Genomic DNA, 18,624 nt, shown 5'->3' with positions numbered 1-18,624 from the left:
AAAAAGATGGACAATGTCCTCCTGTGTAGTTTTACAGCCTCTGAAAATCCACTGAAACGTTAGCCATGAGTTGGTTCCAACTCTGCGGCAACGAGAGTGAGGGATCGTTGGCACAAAACCTCAATTCAATCAAATTATAATTTAGCAGTGACTCAAGTGCAGACTTCCGAGATCTTTTCCCTTAGATGGTGAGTAGAGTGACTACGCACCCCATCCCTTAGTTTGTGGGAAGTCCAGCACCCCCCCCCCCTCATCTGGAAGGACTGATTCTGGGCTGGGGGAGTGCGGGTGGCATTCCCTGTGGCTCCTCCTTGCCCCATCTTCCTGCCACAGAGCTCCACTTGAAAGAACGCTGGTGGCCTATCCTGAACTGCTTATCTGATGCTTTAATTCCGTGCTGTGACACTAACTCAAGGATGGTGATTAGACTTCCGCTAAGGACTTGGGAAAGAGAGCTCTGGTGGCCTAGAGACAAGAAGATGCACTGCAGTCCCAAAGGCGTGTGGTTCGTGGTTTGTAGCCACCAGCTTCTCTGAGGGAGAAGAATGGACAGTCTCCTCCCATGCGATTAACTGCCTCTGGGTCAGGGTTAGGTAAAGGTAACGACAAGTATTGAGGATAATGGGGTGCTGTTCAGGATGGAGAAGAACAACAGGCTACAGCCTCCAACTGCTTATCTATCTCTGTCTTAAAAGTTGACCAGTCACTTTCTATCTCATTGAATGAGTCCCTTCTTAGCTCTTACTTACCACCCGCCCCCATAATGTTTCCCTGGAGACACTTCTCTTCCGTTTCCTGATTACCTTGTTATTTCTCACATAGGGAAATTTTGCTCTCTGTTCCTCCAGTTACCTTCTAAGCCATTTACCAATCACCTGAGGCAGTTCCGACTCTAAGGCACTTACGACAATTACAGCTACGGCCGCTGCCGAGAAGACTCCAGCACGACGAATCCGTGTGTGTTAAAGGAGAACTGTGTTCCACATGATTTCCAGTGGCTGGTTTTTTAAAGTAGCTCACCAGGCCTTTCTTCCAAGGCACCTTGAGGTGGACTTGAACCTTCCACATTATGGTTAGCCCTTGAATGCATTAACTGTTTACATTACCCAGAAACTCCCTTAGGCCACTTAGTGCTGCCAAAATTTCCCAGAGTACAATTAACTGTCAGGATATGACCTACCAACATCACACAGAGTCTCTGAAATGAATATTTTTTTTAAACTAGATCATAGTCTTGGGATCCTCTTAGTGACACATCGGGGCTTTATCGGGGCAAGGTGGGGTTCTTCTCATTGCATGTAACATGCCTACTCTGGCAATGGTGGGTTTTTAACTGTGTGCAGAGCAATGAGATAGGTAAGGCCCTTGACTTCAGAGAATCCTGAGTCTAGGAGAAGAATTTAACTTCACCAATAAAAAATAGACAAGGAAGTGCCAAGTAGAGATACACGTGTACACACACACACACACACACACACACACACACACAGAAGCACTGGCCACTCAGAAAGTCAAAGAGGATTCCTTCTAGGATGTAGCATTTCAAAGACACCAGATCAGATGGTCTAAGTCGAGGATGAATGTGGGGGTAGCCAACCAAAGTCATTTTTCTTTAAGTTTCTCAGCTCCACAAATGAGAGATTTCACCTAAACTTGTTGTTAGATGTCAACTGTGGCTCATAGCAGTTCTGTGCATAATAGCTTTGAACCCTTTTCTCTCCTCTCCTCTCCTTGTCTTGCCTCCCTTCTCCTCCCCTCCCCTCTGCTCACCTATCCTATCCTATCCTATGCTATCCTATCCTATCCTATCCTATCCTGTCCTGTCCTGTCCTGTCCTGTCCCATCCCGTCCTGTCCCGTCCCGTCCCATCCCATCCCATCCCATCCCATCCCATCCCATCCCATCCTATCTGATGCCGATCTCATTGTCTCCAACACACCTACCCCCATTATTCCAGTTACAGTGTTGATACATCTCACCCAGGGTCTTCTTTTCCTGTGCTGTCACTCCACCCTTCCAATCATGAAGACCTTCTCCAAGGACTGGTTTCTCCTGGCAGTGTGCCCAAATTATGTCAGATGGATGGAGCTTCCAAATCCTTGCCTCCAAAGAACAGTTTGGCTTCACCCTCTCCAGAACAGACTTGTTTGCTTTCCTGGCAGTCCTTGGAATGTTCAGTGCTCTGCTCCAGCAACACAACTCAAAGGCATCAATTCTTCTTTTGTCATCCATGGTCATTGTCCAGCTAGCTCTCTGAATACATAGCAAGTAATTGTGAAGACTAGGGCCTGAATCATGTGCACCTTAGTCTCCAGACTAACACCATTGCTCTTCAGCACTCTGGAGAGATTCCCTGACAGCCGACTTTCCCAGTGCAATTTGTCTTTTGATTTCCTCACTGCTGGTGTCAAGAGTGTTGACTGTAGAATGGAGCAAGTGGAATTTTTTTACAATCTTATTTTCTTCTCCATCTATCACGGTGCTGCCAATTGGTCCAGTTGTGAGAACTTTCACTTTCTTGATGTTGGGTTTTTAGTCCACATTGAAGACTTCAGTCCTTGACCTTCTGCAGCAAATGGTTCAGGTCCTGCTCAGTTGCAGCAAGCAAGCTTGTGTCGTCTTTACACACAGATTGTTGATGAGTCTCCCTCCAATTGTGATGCCACATTCCTCTTCATAAAGTCCTGTCTTCCTAATGATCTGTTCCATTTGTAGACTGGAAACATCTTGAGAGAGGAAGCCTATCTGCTGCACTCCTTTCCTGATTTTGAACCATGTAGTGTTTCCTTGCTCTATTCTGACGACTGCTTCTTGATCCAAATTTGGTTTCATAGGACCACAAAATAGTGTTCTGGGATTCCCATTCTTTGCAATGTTAGCCACAATTTGTTGGGATCCACAGAGCCAAATGCCTTTGCATAGTCAATGAAACATAGATATTTTTTTGAAACTCTCTGTTTTCAGACAAGATCCATCTGACATTGGCTATGATGTCCCTAGTGCCGCTGCCTCCTGCCCCACATCACTGGAGGGGAGATAATGAGTGGATCAAGAGGCTCTTGTGTGGACAGAGGCGGGAAACACCACTTGGTTTAAAATTGAGAAGGGAGTGCCTCAGGGTTGTATTCTCTCTCCATACCTATGCAATCTGTATGCTGAGCAAATTATTTGGGAAGCTGGACTCTATGAAGAGAAATGTGGCTTCAGGATTGGAGGGAGACTCATCAATAACTTGCATTATGCAGATGACACAACCTTGCCTGGTGAACGTGAGGAGGACTTGAGGCACTTGCTGCGAAAGATCAAGGAATACAGACTTCAGTATAGACTGCATCTCAAAGTGAAGAAAACAAAAGTCCTTACCACTGGACCAATAGGCAACATTATGATAGATGGAGAAAAGATAGACGTTTTCAACAATTTAATCCACAATTGACACCCTTGGCACCAGCATTCAGGAGATCAGGAGATGGATTCCCCTTGGAAAGTCCGCAGTCAGGGACCTCTCCGAATTATTGAGGAACAGTGATGTCAGTTTGAGGTTTAAGGTGTGCCTGATTCAGGCCATGGTCTTTTCAATCACTTACTATGTATCTGAGAGCTGAACAATAAATAGAGATGACAGAATAATTGATGCCTTTGAGCTGTGGTGTTGGAGAAGAGCACTGAACATCCCATGGATGGCCAAAGGAACAAATAAATATGTCTTGGAAAGGGTGCAGCCAAAGTGCTATTTGGAGGCAAGGATAATGAAGCTTTGCCTCACATACTTCAGGCTTGTTGCTAGAAGGGGCTCTTCCTTGAACAGGAACATGATGCTTGGAAGGGTGGAGGGTCGGCGAAGGAGAGGAAGACCCTTGACCAGGTGGGTTGACACAGTGACTGTTGCATTGGGCTCTCATGTGTCAGGAAGTGTGAAGATGGCACAGGATAAGGACAGTGTTCAGGTCCGCTGTTCATAGAATCACTATGAGTCGTACTCAACTCAAAAGAACCTAACAACAACAATAAGATGTGACAGATCTGTTGTAGGTGCCCAGGATTTATTAGCGAACAAACCAGACAAAGATTTTTTCAGTCTCATGGAGTTCACACTCAATGGACAAGAGAGAGTCAAAAGGCAGTTACATGGAATGAATAGGTAAATAGGATGGCAAGTTAGAGCACTGAGATTGGGAACCCCAAAGATGGAGCAAAGGACAGTGGGCATCGGGAGGGAGAGGGAGGTGGAATGAGAGAGTGTCGAATGAGAGAGGAGACTTCCCACAGAGCCTTCTCAAGAAGAAAGAGAATTTGGTTGTGGGACACTGTTTGTCTTTCTCACTCCTAACCTACCCCTGTCAGGAATCAAAGGAAACCCCTGAGCATTCTTTCTCACAATGCTCAGAAAGTTGGTTACTGCTTTAAACAGGTCATTACTTTCTTCTTTTCTGGGAAGAAAAAGACATATCCCTATTCCCCCTTGGGAATCTGTTTTTACAGTTAAAAAAAAAAAAAAAGATAAAAGCAACAATTAAGACGTTGTAGTTTCCAGTTTGGGTTTTGAGGAAGCAAATCCAGCCAGACACAAAGACTTCTCCCCTTGTCCTTCCAGCCCCTCAGGCACCTGGGACTTGGCTCTTACTAAAATGATGAGCCCCATCTGTGCCCTGGCGTGAGAAATCAGAGAGATGAGTCTGGGGGTAAAATGTTCTTCTATCCAGGGCTCTCTGCAGGGGCCTCCCAGAGGTGGCCATGCAGCATCCACTGTCTTCCCACACCAACTCTTTTGTCTTTATGTCATTCAATTATCAGGCCCATTTCTTGGACTGTCTACTTAACACATCTTTGCCTTTGAAGATTTCCCTTCCTCTAAGAGAGGAGCATAAGAAAGGAAGGGAAGGAAGAGGGAAGAGAGAGAGGTTATAATAAAAACCGTTTCATGGCATTTGAAATTTAGCAAGGCTAAGCTGAAGGTACTAAAAGAACATATTCAAGCCTTGACTGGCAATACTTAAGGATGCTATGGGTAGGCTTGGAAGCAGGAATGGCATTCTCTTCCTAAACAACATGCCTCTGGAAACTCTATGAACTTTGAGAAATGATGATAGTTATAGAAAGGTGTCAGGCCTTTTGTTCGTAGGTTACTATGAATCGTGATCAACTTGATGGCAACAACAACAACAGCAACAATGGGTAGACTGTTGAACGATCAAAAGGAAGCATCAAAAGAAGCTGGAAGGAATATACAGAATCCCAATACCAGAAAGAACTGGCTGATACAGAAGAATTTAATGAAACAACATGTGATCAAGAGCCTGTGGTGAGGAAGGAGGAAGTTCAAGGTGTCTTGAAGGAACTGGCAAAAAATAAGGCCCCAGGAAGTGATGGCATACCAGTTGACATATATCAACAAACAGATGCTGCCCTGAAAGTGGTCACCAGATTGTGCCACAAAATCTGGAGGACAACTACCTAGCCAACTGACTGGAAGAGATCCATATTTATTTCCATTTCAAAAACAGGTGATCCAACAGAATGTAGAAATTAGTAAACAGTAAAAAACAAAGCCCCAGGAAGTGATTGCATAACTATTGGTATATTTCAACAAACAGTTGCTACCCTGGATGGGCTCACCACGTTGTGCTAAGAAATCTGGAGGACAACTACCTGGCCGATTGACTGGAAGAGATCTATATTTGTTCGCTTTCCAAAGAAAGATGATCCAACAGACTGTGGAAATTATCGAGCAGTATCGTCCTAGAGAGGATGAAACCAGGCTGCTCCTTGGAAGCAAGGATTCTGAAACTTTGTCCGACATATTTTGGACATGTTGCAAGGAAGGACCAGTCCTTGCAGAGGGATGTCATCCTTGGGAGGCTACAGGAAAGGAAGACCCTCGATGAGATGGATTGATTCAGTCACTGGGGTAATAGGGATGGGTGTGTCAGAGATTGGCAAAGATAGAGCAGGGTTTAGGGCTGTTGTACATAGTGTCGCTATGAGTTGCAGGCGACTCAATGGCACATAACAACAACAACAACAACAAGAAGTAACTGATAATCATAGGTGAGCAAAATCCTGCTGCAGCTTATCCAAAAATGACTGGAACAGTATTATTGACAGAGAATAAGCAGAAATATAAGCTGGGTTTAGAAGAGACCATGGCACTAGAGACATTATAGCCAATGTCAGATTGATCTTGCCTGAAAACAAATATTACCAAAGGAATATCTACTTGTGTTTCACTGACTATGCAAAGGCATTTGACTATGGATCACAACAAATTGTAGCTAACATTGAAAAGATTGGGAATCCCAGGACACTTGATTGTGCTCAGGTGACACCTATACTTGGACCAAGAAGCAGTCATCAGAATAGAGCAAGGACACACTGCATGGTTCAAAGTCAGGAAAGGAGTGTGCCAGGGATGCATCTTGTATCCATATCTTTTCAATTTATATGCAGAACAGATCATTAGGGAGGCTGGACTTTCTGAGGAGAAATGTAGGGTCAGGATTGGAGGAAACAACCTATGTTATTCAGATGACACAACCTTGCTTGCTGCAACTGAGTAAGACCTGAACCAGTTTCTGCAGAAGGTCAAGGGCTGTCATCTTCAATATGGATTGAAGCTCTGCATCAAAAAAACAAAGAGTCTCACCACTGGGCTGATTGGCAACACCATGATGGATGGAGAAGAGATTGAGATTGTTAACAATTTCAGCTTGCTCAGATCCACAATCAACACTCTTGGCACCAGCAGTCAAGAAATAAAAAGATGAATTGCATTAGGAAACTTTGCTGTCAAGGACTTCTCCAGAGTGATGATGTCAGTTTAGAAACTAAAGTAGTCCAGAGGCAGGTGTTGTTAAGCATCAGAGATCTGGACAATTACTAAGGTTGACAGAAGAAGAATCGATGCCTTTTGCATTGCTGGAGAAGAGTATTGAACATTCCAAAGACTGCCAAGAGAACAAACAGTTCTGTCCTGTAGAGAGTGAAACCAAGTTGGTCTTTGGAGGCAAAGCTTTTGAAGCTCTGTCTGACAGGCGTTGGACATGTTGCCAAAAGGGACCAGTCCTTGAAGAACATCATACTTGGAAGGGTGGAGGGACAGCACAGGAGAAGAGATGGATTGACACAGTAACTGGGGTAATGGGAGTTGGTATGTAGGAGACAGTGAGATTGGCTCATAATAGATCAGGGTTCAGACCTACTGTGCATAGGGTTGCTGTGAGTCACAGTTGACTCGATGACATATAACAACAGTCACTTAGAGATGCCTTGGGACACAGTTCAGAGGATCTGCTTGCCTATTCAATAGACCCACATGGAGTTACGTGAGGTAGAATAAATTCAGTGGCTACTAACAACAGTAGTACTCTCTGTCCTGTACCAATCTCATTGTCTCCGACATGCTCATCCCAATTGCCCCAGTCACCGAATCAATCCGTCTCCCAGATGGCCTTCCCTTCCTGCGCCTGCCCTCCACCCTCCCAAGCATGATGTCCCTCTCCAAAGACCGGTCCCTCCTTACAACATGATCAAAGTATGTCAGACGAAGACTCAGAATCCTTGCCTCCAAGGAACAGCCCGATTTAACCCTCTCCAGGATGAATCTGTATGTTTTCTTAGCAGTCCATGGCACTCTTAGCACTCTTCTCCAACACCAAAGCTCAAAAGCATCAATTCTTCTGCCCTCCCTGGTCATTGTCCAGCTCTATGATGCGTAACAAGTGATTGCAAAGACCATGGCCTTTACCAGATGCACCTTAGTCTGCAGAGACACACCGTTGCTCTTGAGTACTTTAGAGAGGTCTCTAACAGCAGACTTTCCCATTGCAATACGTCTTTTAATTTCCTGGCTGCTGGTTCCAAGAGTGTTGATTGTGGAGCCAAGCAAACTAAAGCTGTGAACAATCTCAATCTCTTCATCATCCATCCTGATGCTGCCAATTGGTTCAGTGGTGAGAATCTTTGTCTTCTTGACATTGAGCCTCAATCCATATTGAAGGCTGCAGTCCCTGACCCTCAGCAGCAAGTGCATGAGGTCCTCCTCAGTTTCAGCAAGCAGGGTTGTGTCATCTGCATAACGCAGATTGTTGATAGATCTTCCACCAATCCTGATGCCACATTTCTCCTCATAGAGCCCAGTCTCCGGGATGATCTGTTCGGAATACAGGTTGAAAAGGTATGGAGACAGGAGACGTCCCTGGTGTACGCCCTTCCCAATTTTGAACCATGCCGTGTTTCCTTGCTCTGTTCTGACAACTGCCTCTGGGTTCAAGTATAAGTTTCGCATCAGCACCATCAAGTGTTCCGGGATTCCCATTCTTCTCAGAGTCAGCCACAGTTTGTTATGGTCCACACAGTCAAATGCCTTTGCATAATCAATGAAGCACAGATGGACATTCCTCTGGTATTCCCTTCTTTCAGCCAATATCCATCTAACATTAACTACAATATCCCTAGTACCCCGACCCCTTCTAAACCGAGCCTGGACTTCTGGCAATTCTCTGCTGATGTGCTGGTTCCAGTCGTTTTTGGATAATCTTCAGCAGAATCCTGCTTGCATGTGAAATCAACGATATTGTTCTATAGTTTCCACACTCTGTTGCATCACCTTTCTTTGGAATGGGAATAAATAACTTTTTTTTTCATAGTTAGAAAAGTAGACACATAGATGGTGTAAATGGCTTGCCTTCAGCTTTTAACTAAAAGGTTGGTGGTTTGAAACAACCCTGTGGTGTCATGGAAGTGATTGATGGATTGCTTTTTTTTAAAAAATTATTATTGTTTGTATGTACCATCAAATCAGATCTGACTGGTACAGGAGGAGATTGTCCTTCCTTCTCCAGCAGAGCATCTGGTGGCTTTGAACCGCAAACCTCTGGGCTTGCAATTCAGTTTCTTGCCACTAGGCCACCAGAACTCCCTGATGCTTTGCTTTTGGTAAGATTATGTCTACTGAAATGCTGTGCTTTGCAGTCCTGCACCGAAGCTTGTGGGGTTTCCCTGAGTTAGAAATGACTTGATCTCCACGGGTTTGGCTCAGATTTTTAGCCACATATGACTATTCAACACATGGCTAGTTGAGATATGCACTTATGTATAAAGTACATACATAGTTTCAAAGATTTTGTGCAAAGAACATAAAATAGTGTATGTTGTCACTTTAATACTTTGTTAGATTGGAGGGGGGCCCAAATAGCCAGCCCACTGCTATGAAGTTGATTCTGACTAGAGATGCTATTGGATAGAGTACAGCTGTCCCATTGTGTTTCCAATGGAACTGGGCTTCCTGGGTTGTGATTTTTAGTTTTTTAAAATATTTACTCATTTTCCACCCCCTTCTTTTTTTTCTTCTTGTTGTGTACCGTCAAATCGGATCTGATTGGCACAAGAGGAGATTGCCCCTCCTTCTCCAGTGGAGCATCTGGTGGATTTGAACCAGGCACCTTCGGGATTGTGGTTTGTTTTTTTGTTTGTTTGTTTGTTTTAATGGAAGCACCTGCTACATCTTTCTGCCATGAAGACACAACACTGGTAGGTTGGAACCACTGGCCTTTGAGTTAGCAGCACAGCACTTAAACCACTGTACCACCTGGGCTCCACCTGGGTGGTTGTTGTGAGGTCCTATTCCATTGGCTCTAATTCAAAGTGACACTATGCCAGCATTTTACTTTTTAGTGTGGCCTCTGGGATATGAACAATGGCATTGTTTTTACATTGGACAACGTTGCTCTGGAAGTAAGCAAAAAGTCAAACTGAGCCACCATTTCATCAAAAGAGGCTCACAGACAACGACAGCGTGGCTCTAGAATGCAGAGTTGGTCCCCTCAGAGGGAGCTTGGGAGTTTTCTTTCCCCGTGTCCAGGTGGCTTGAGACAGCACTAAAGCTTAAAAACTGGCCCCCGGTGTTCACAGCAGAGGACGGATTCCCTCCTGAGACCTCAAAGGTGAGGTGGAACCCTGCATGGTGCCCCCCCCTTTGACAGAGACCTCCCCAGACAAAACAAACAAGCCCCTGGGTTTCACTAACTGCAGCAGGGACCGGAAAGGAAGATCAAAGACCCAGCGGTTACCTCCTTTCCAGTCGGAAAGCTGGCAGCATTCTCCAGTCCCAGGGCGGGTGCCCATTGGCCCTGCCACCAGGGAATCTGAGAGACTGGCTGACAACTCAAAGCTTTTGGACTCTTTATCGCTTCAAGTCTCACAAAATGGCTTGAGGCACAATGGAGGGACTGAGGTTTGCTGGAGAGCCTTCTTTCAACTAGAGAGGACTGGGGGGGGGGTGAGGTTTGGGAGGTGAGATGAAGCTGGTGCAGATCACAAGTGGACATTTTCTGCAGAAGGGAAACAGCAAAGCAGTAGGAGCGTAGCCGTTTCCTCTCCTGACCTCAGTTTCCCCACCTGTAAATTGGAGTTGCTTAGAGGAGAGAGGAGCTCAGAGCGCGCAGGGATGGCACAACACTGTGAGCCAGCGGAGCAGAGGTTCGGGATCCTCCAAGACGCTGTGGGAGTGTCTGTCCCAGTAACACCTCCAGATGAGAAGCTACCCACCCCCAGCCAGACATCGCAGCCCCCAGGGGTGCCTGGTGGGCCTGGCTGGGGGAGCTAGCAGCGGCGGCCCCGCCCCCGGCCCGCCCCCTCCGCGGCCTCGCCTTTGATGAGCTGAGCGCGCCAATGGGCGCGCGAGGAGGCGAGGGCCGCGGCGGCGGGCGGTGGACCCGGCTGGGCTGGGCGTCAGTAGGGCCGCAGGGAAGGCGGCGAGAGTGGGGCTGGGCGCCGCCTCGGGCTCCGCGCGGCTGCGGGGCTGCTCCGGGCAGGAAGAAGCGAGGCGCACGGCTGGGCCCGCAGGCTGGCCCATGGCTTAGGGGCGTCCCCGCGCGCAGCCCCCCAGCATGGGGAAACTTCACTCCAAGCCGGGTCAGTGTCTCCGCGGCGCGCGCCGGCCCCGAGTCCCCGCCGCCCCTGCCGACGCGATCTCTAACTCTCTCCTTCTCCTTTCTTTCCGGCCCCGGCTGCCTCTGCGCGCGATGTGCCTGCAGCCTCCTTGAGCAAGCGCAGGGAGAGCCCGGAAGGTAGGAGCGCCTTGGGCACAGAGCCGTGGGATGGATTGGGAAGTACCCCTGAGGGTAGAGGAATGGTCCAGTCTCCCTTAACACCTGGGCCATTCCGTCCAGCACTGCAGCCGCTAGTCCTAGAAACCTGCCCCCAGAGCAGCTCTCATCACCCTTCCTCTGCCCCTCCAACCCGAATCCCCCAATCCCTCTGACCATCAACCCTTCCCCCATCCGGTGCTCCCCGCCCAGAGCGATCACTGAGTTCCCTCTCCTGACTCCCAAACTCCTTCTCCCGAAGTCCTGCCTCCCTCTTCTATCCCCTAGCTCCCCTCTCTGGGGGAGCCTAGCCCGAAGACCCCTTTCCCTAATCCCCTGGTGGCGCTCGCTCTTCTGACCCTCTGTGCGTCTTCTTCCCCTTGTCTGGGTCCCAGCTCTTGGAGCCTCACTGGACCTTGTTCTGATTTAGTTGAGTCCTCTCCGATCCTGCCCTAGTTCTCGAGCCCCTTCAGTGCCCACCCACCCCCCTGCCTTTGTTTTCCTTCCTCTGATTCGCCCATCCCCTCCCTCCCCTTTAGGGTAACTTTCAGCCCTGGAAAGCCAGACTCAGGAAAGTGCATGCCATCTCCTCCCCAGGTGACAGCTTCGCGGTGAGTGCTGCTTGGGCTCGGAAAGGCATCGAGGAGTGGATCGGGAGGCAGCGCTGCGCCAGCGTCAGCCCAGGACCCAGGCAGCTGCCAGCGGCAAGCACTGTAGGCAGAGGCGCCCGGGTACGATCCCCACCTCACCCCATTCTCTCACTCCTGCCAGCTTCAGAGCTGAGTCTCCTTACCTACCCACCCCAACACTTAAGCATCGCATCCTTCTTACCACAGCTTTTAGGACCAGAGCTCTTTTCCTTGTGGTGCCCGCATGACCCTGTGCGTCCATGCCTTGAGGTGGGATAGGGGTCTAGGGGAGAACATGCCCCATCTCGTGCAGCAGGAATGCAGCCTGCCCAGGGAACCAGTGGAAGAGACTGCATTCTAGGTAGCGGGACTTGAGGACTCTGGGACCGGATAGAGATGTTAGGTGAACATTTTCTGCAGAAGGGAAGCTGCAGTAGAGCAGTGAGAGGGAGGCTCATTCTGATATAGCCTGGGCTCACCCATGAGGCTTCACTCAGTGCATCTGGTCAGTGGGTGCCTGCGTGGTTCCTGGAAGAGAAGTAGGTGTGACAGAGGAGCCAGGGAGTCTAGACTCAGCTCCTGGCCTGGGACTGGTATTCACAGATGTCCTGTGAGCTCCAGAACTCTGCAAGGGACTGTCTACGTGGAACTTGTGCAAGTCAAGGATCAAAGGATGAATCAACTTTTTGATGTGACATTTCAGTTTTTACTTCCAGGGGGACGGAATGTGTTTCAGGTCTGGTTAGTTCATCGGTCTGTCCAAGAGTCCAGGAGAGGCTGGGTGGAGTCTTCAGATGTGTGTGTATATTTGGACAGTGGGACCTGGACCAAGTACAGCTCAGCCTTTGGGGCCAGTATTAGGAGGTTGGCCAGTGGATAAAGTAAATTAGGTTGTGCATGTAACAAAATAAGCTTCCATCTTTTCTCCCCTCTATTGCCACTGCTCCTGGGATCTTTCTCTTTTCGATTTCTCTCCATCTCTTGATGGAGTTGGAATTGGAGCTTCTGCCCCTCTAGTAAAGGTCAAAACTTGCTTGAGTTGCTGCAGTTGGAGCGCGTTAAAAACCACTCCCCTCCTCCCACTACTATTTCTTGTTTTGCATCGACTTTATTTAAAGCCAAATGAAAGCGATCTTATTAGCTGTACGCATTTGCAGCTCAAGACAAAGATAAACTGAGCGGCTTTCCATTACTCAAGTTTTTGGGATTTTCCGGCCTGTTTATTTTCACAAAGTATTCTTGCAGAATGGCATTTATTTGCAGTCTCTTCCCCCTCCCCCCATTCCTAAACTGCCAGGCAGCTTGCTCCACGCTAGAGGGGAAACTTGAAATACAGCAAGGGCTTACTTCAATTGACTTTTATCTTCAAAGCCATAACAAATGTTACCCGCATGTTTTTGGTGGGTCTCCTTGGCATCCAGTTCAGGAGAAATGGGAGGGAGGAGGAAAGACAGAGAGGAAAACAAAAGTCCATCATTTTTAATTAAATAGCAGTGTTCCCAGAAAGAAGAATGTGAGCCATCGGAAGGAATGAGGGAGAGCAGACAGGGGCTTGTGTCTGTAACTTTGGTGAAGTCATGGAATTTTGTTGCCGCATTTACCCTGGCTGAGGACAGCTTGCTGTCCTATTTGCCCCTGGTTGTTTAAAGCACTTTTGAAGATGTGAGACAAAGTCATCAGCTTGACATTTGTTAGTCACTTGGAGCCTGGACCCTGCTGTTGGTTCCCAAAGTTACTGGGGGGAGGCGAGCTCTGCTTTTGTGAGAGTGTCTCTGTTAATAGGCTCCAGAGATGCAGATTTTTACTGGCTTTGGCCCTGGAGGATGCTCGGGTGGCATCCTCCATAGGCAGTTGTGCTGTTAACCTAAAAATAGCGTCTCTCTGTAGGTTCAATTCCATCAGCTGCTCTGAGAGAGGTAGATCAGAGTCTCCTCCTCTCTTGTGATTTCTAGCCTCAAAAAATGCACTGGAGCATCAACTATGAGTCAATCCCAGCTCCATGGTAATGAGGTTTTTGGAGTTTGGGCCCAAGACAGTCCAGTTCACACAGGTGGGTTTGGCAACACAGGGGTTGGCCTGATGGTCCTTTTGGGCATTGTTTAGGGTGAGCTGAAATAGGACAGTCTCTCTCCAGGGGTGGCAAGTAGCACTGATGGGACCTGCAAGGACAACTCATGTGTTGTCTGAAGAGTATTTTAGTCTTATTAGTTCTTTATTTCTTTTACCAAAAAAAAAAAAAAATCAACAGTGCATCACAACCATGATTTACCAATGAGTGTTATTGCTTAGGATGAAGCAGAAGCCGAGTTGAAATAGTGAATTTCAAGCCCATTCAGAGCACAATGGAGTACAAATGGAATGCAGCACGAAGGAGAAATGATTTTGTAAAATATGATATAATCTGGGAGAGACCAGAGAGCATTATGCTGAGTGAAGTATCTCAACCACATAAGGACACATATTACATAAGGGCTACTGTAGTGAAAACAAGGGGATAACCGAGCAAGATATATATCAAAATCAGGATGGTTTTCAGAGCTGTTGTACATAGGGTCGCTATGAGTCACAGGCAACTTGACGGCCCATAAAAACAACAACATATATATTCAAAAGGGGAAGGAGGGACAAAAAACGAGGAGAAAATAGTAATGAGAAATGATCAAGGGGGATTGAAAAGACAGGTGGTAACAGGCATACAACAATGTAATTATATAGCATATAATGTATATGAATGATTAGAGACATCCCAAGGTATAAGAATGAAACCCAGCATATGTGAATGTATAAAACACAAGTACGTGTACAAAACATGATGTATATGAATGATTATATGCAAACCAATAAATTTTTTTTTTAAAAAAGAAAAGTTAAAGTCCATTCAGAGGAAAATATTAGGTATTTAAACAAAAATTTAGAAAACCTCAAACTTGCTGCATCAAGTTGATTCCGACTCAAAGCAGTCCTTGGTCAGGTTTCCCAAGGTTTGGGTCTTAATGGAAGCACACTGCCCCTCTTTCTCCTGTGGGACACCTGGTGGATCCAGGCTGTTGGAGATGGCCAGACTTTTGGTTAGGAACACAACACGTTACAGACTAGGCCCCCAGAGCTCCCTAAGTTAGCAGTTGTTGTTGTTGTGTACTATCAAATCCAACTTGTACCACTGCCCTGTGGCTACTGTAGTAGCAGTTGACCCCGACTCGGGATGACCACATGTGCAGTGACACGAAACACTGCTCGGTTCTCACCCTCCCCAAGATGGGCTGAAGATGAGACTGTTGTGCGGTCCATAGCATGTTCAGAGGCTGATTTGTGGAAGTCAATAGCTAGGCATTTCTTCTTAGAGAGTTTCCATCTAGAAGTTCCTCTTTAGTGTCATGGCAACATTCTCTAGCCTCCGCTGATAGGTGGATGGTGACTGTGCTTGGTGCATATCAGCCAGGAATTGAACTCATTTTCCGTCATTCTACTGAATTCTACCTTGGAGCCAGAGCCATTGCTGTCATGTTAATTCCAGCTCACGGTGACCCTCCTGTAGGTTTCTGAATACATCTTAATGGGAGAAGACTCCCATGGAGTGCATGGTGGATTTGAGCTGCCAACCTTTTGGTTAAGAGTCCAACACATAACCCTCTGTGACACCAGGGACCTCTACTTGTAGTGATGTTGTTGTGTACCGTGGAGTCAGAACTGACCCATAGCTGACACTGCAGTGGGTTTTCAGAGGCAGTTGAATCACATGGGAGGAGATTGTCCGTCCTTCTCCTGCAGAGCGGCTGATGGATTCGAACCACATGCCTTTGGGATTGCAGCATAGCTTACCAGTAGGCCACCAGAGCTTCCAAACTGTAGTGATAGTGACTGTTTATTAAGCATCTGTATGTGCACTTTGTGTTCATGACCTTAACCCTCCCTTTAGGCCACTAAATTTGCCATCTGGCTGGCATAGATTTGTTTGTTTTTTCCCTTTCCGGGTCACCTTCCAGGAGAAAGAAAGCCATTATGGCAAAGCTTTGTGTCTAAAGGGTGCTGTGTTCAATAGTTCCTGAGAAGTGGCATATGAACCAGTTGCATGTGCTTTGGGGTGAGCTGGCTCGGGGGCAGATAGAAGCAGGAGGGGCCCCTGCTTGCCTCATGTGATTGGAAGAACATGGCCAATGGTGAGCGCATGGGCACTAAATGAAGCCTACCTTCCTGCCTGCAAAAATAAGCGAGACCAGGCTCTACCATGACAGCTGTGTCACCTTGTGGAGTCATTTTATCTTTTTTTGTGTTAGAACTGACCTACAGCTGACCCTCCAGCGGGTTTTCAGAGGCAGTTAATCACAAAGGAGGAGATTTCCCATCCTTCTCCCATGGAGCAGCTGGTGAATTTGAACCGAGAGCCTTTGGGATTGCAGCACAGCGTCTTGCCACAGGTCACCCGAGCTCCCTATTTTATTTTTGCATGCCTCTTCTGTAAAAGGAGTACAATAATATTATCTTCACTGGCAGGGTTATGCTAGATAAAAGTCCAGGAAGATTAGAACCTGGGAAGAGTGGTGGTACTGGATGGTTCCTTGAGAGACGGTGGAGGCAGCAGTCGGAAGGGGAGAGTTCTCGGGGGCAGAGAGAGGTCGGACACAGGCTAAGATTTAGGCTTCTACAGGGAGCTCTGGCTGTCCAGTTGCCTATGACTCATAGCTACTCTACTTACAACGACTCTGAGCCCTGCTCTATCTTGAGCCAATTTGATTGCCTCCAACACCTCTGCCCTGTTGTTGTTATGTGCTGTCCAGTCCCCTGTGATTCATAGCGACCCTATGTACAACAGCCCTAAACCCTGCTCTATCCTGTGCCAATCTCGCTGTCACTGACACACCTACCCTCATTACCCCAGTCACTGAATTAATCTATCTCATCAAGGGTCTTCCTCTCCTGCGCGGACCGTCTTCCCTCCCAAGCATGACATCCCTCTTCAAGGACTGGTCCCTCCTTGCAACATGTCCAAAGGTATGTCAGATAAAGCTTCAGAATCCTTGCCTCCAAGGAGTAGCTTGGTTTCACCCTTTCCAGGATGAACTTGTTTGTTCTCTTAGCCATCCATGGTATATTCAGTATTCTTCTCCAACACCACAGCTCAAAGGCATCAATTCTCCTATCATCCCTAGTCATTGTCCAGCTTTCTGATTCATAGAAAGTGATTACAAAGACTGTGGCTTATATCAGGCGCTCCTTAGTCTCCAGACTGACATCGTTGCTCTTCAGTACTTTGGAGGGATCTCTGACAGCAGACTTTCCCAATGCAATATTTCATTTCCTGGCTGCTGGTACCAAGGGTGGTGATTGTGGAGCCAAGCAAACTAAAGCTGTTAACAATCTCAATCTCTTCACCATCTATCATGATGCTACCAATCGGCCCAGTGGTGAGAATCTTTGTTTTCTTGATATTGAGCTTCAATCCATATTGAAGGATTCAGTCCCTGACCCGCTGCGGCAAGTGCTTCGGGTCCTCCTCAGTTTCTGCGAGTGGGGTTGTGTCATTTGCATAACGCAGACTTCTACCCTAGGGGACGTTAATGATGGATAGAAAACACTTGCATTCCTGTGCACACTTGTACATATGTGTGCCCCACATTCAGCACAATCTCCTTCCTGTCTCCTAGTTTTTGGTCCTTTTGCCCTTTGATAGCAGGGCTGCATGAAGATAGTGCCCAAAGGTGTAACCAGACAAGCTTTCCTCTGGATTAAAGGCAGCTTCCAGGGAATTTGGTGATTTGATTAGGGGGAACCCAGGACGTTTTAATATTTGAGGAAGATTAGGAAGGTGCAGACCTGGCTGGAGCCTCCTGAGACTTAGCATACTGGGTGATGAGCTTGGAGGCTTGCCCAGCTGCTGCCCAAGTGCTAAATTCCTGGGGAATTACCCTCGAATGATGCCAGTTGGCACAATTAAAAGGCCTCACTTCATCGCCATATGGAAAGTGTTAGGCTTCCTTACATGGTTTCAAAGCTATGTGCTGGGAGGTGGTCTTAACATTTGACGTAAAGCATAAATTAAATATCTGTGTTTCAGAATTAAAAGATGATTTGTTTTAAGGCTGAGAGAGGATCTGGAGTTGAGGCATTCTGTTTTCCCATCACTAGTACCCTCGGATTCTCTGTGGAGGGTCTGCTTTGCTAGGGGGCAGAAAAAAAACACCCCAAAGTTGCTGCTATGCAAAATGCTTGGTGAGGTTTCTGATGTACAATAGGCCTGGATCACTTAGGATGGTGGGTGGTAGGCAAGGGGGTCATATTCTGAGTACTTTGATTTATCTCTCTGATGTGGTCTTTGGTAAAGGCCTTCAGGAGTGTTGTGCCTGCCTCTGAAACTCTTCTTTGAGAGGGACGCTGGCTGCCCCTCAGTTGGGCCTGTGTGCATGTTCTGTTCCCTCGATTTGGGGAGTAGCCCCTCTATTTTCACGTTTCCTAAGGCTGTTGTAAGCCCAGGGAGAAGCAAAACCAGAAGGCAACTTCTGTGTGTTCTCCAAAGTTCATGGAACTACCCCTCATCCAGTGGGGATGTTAAAAGTGAGAGAGTAGTACTCTTTTGAAGAGTCTACCACCATTGAAGGATCAGACTGATTCTTTAAGTAACACATAAAGATTGGACCACTGAACAAGAAAAGAATCACTTCCTGAGTAAAAGTTCTTTACTATGATAACCCCAGGACACACAGTAGACACTCGTGAGAGATTCGCTAAATCGATGAATGAATAGAGGATGTTGTTGTTGTTTGTGGTTATGTGCCATCCAGTCGTTTGCGACTCATAGCGACCCTATGCACAACAGCCCTAAACCCTGCTCTATCCTGCGCCAACTGCACTGCCTCTGACACACCCATCCCGATTACCCCAGTCACCGAATCAATCCATCTCATAGAGGGTCTTCC

General features: G+C 47.2%; 1 protein-coding gene across 1 annotated transcript in view; it reads left to right on the top strand.

Annotated features, from left to right (window-relative positions):
- The first annotated feature begins 10,886 nt into the window (after window positions 1-10,886).
- The window catches only part of NKD1 (naked cuticle homolog 1 (Drosophila)), a 118,178-nt gene continuing 110,440 nt past the window's right edge, over window positions 10,887-18,624 (top strand). Inside the window, exons 1-3 of the mRNA XM_006897110.1 lie at window positions 10,887-10,911; window positions 11,034-11,066; window positions 11,682-11,815. Of these exons, the coding sequence (XP_006897172.1) occupies window positions 10,887-10,911; window positions 11,034-11,066; window positions 11,682-11,815 (192 nt within the window). The remainder of the gene's footprint in view (window positions 10,912-11,033; window positions 11,067-11,681; window positions 11,816-18,624) is intronic.

The sequence above is a fragment of the Elephantulus edwardii genome, unplaced genomic scaffold (genome assembly GCF_000299155.1).
Source record: "Elephantulus edwardii isolate Elephantulus edwardi_28Jun2011 unplaced genomic scaffold, EleEdw1.0 scaffold00201, whole genome shotgun sequence".
NCBI lineage: Eukaryota > Metazoa > Chordata > Mammalia > Macroscelidea > Macroscelididae > Elephantulus > Elephantulus edwardii.
This window is presented reverse-complemented; position numbering and strand designations above follow the sequence as displayed.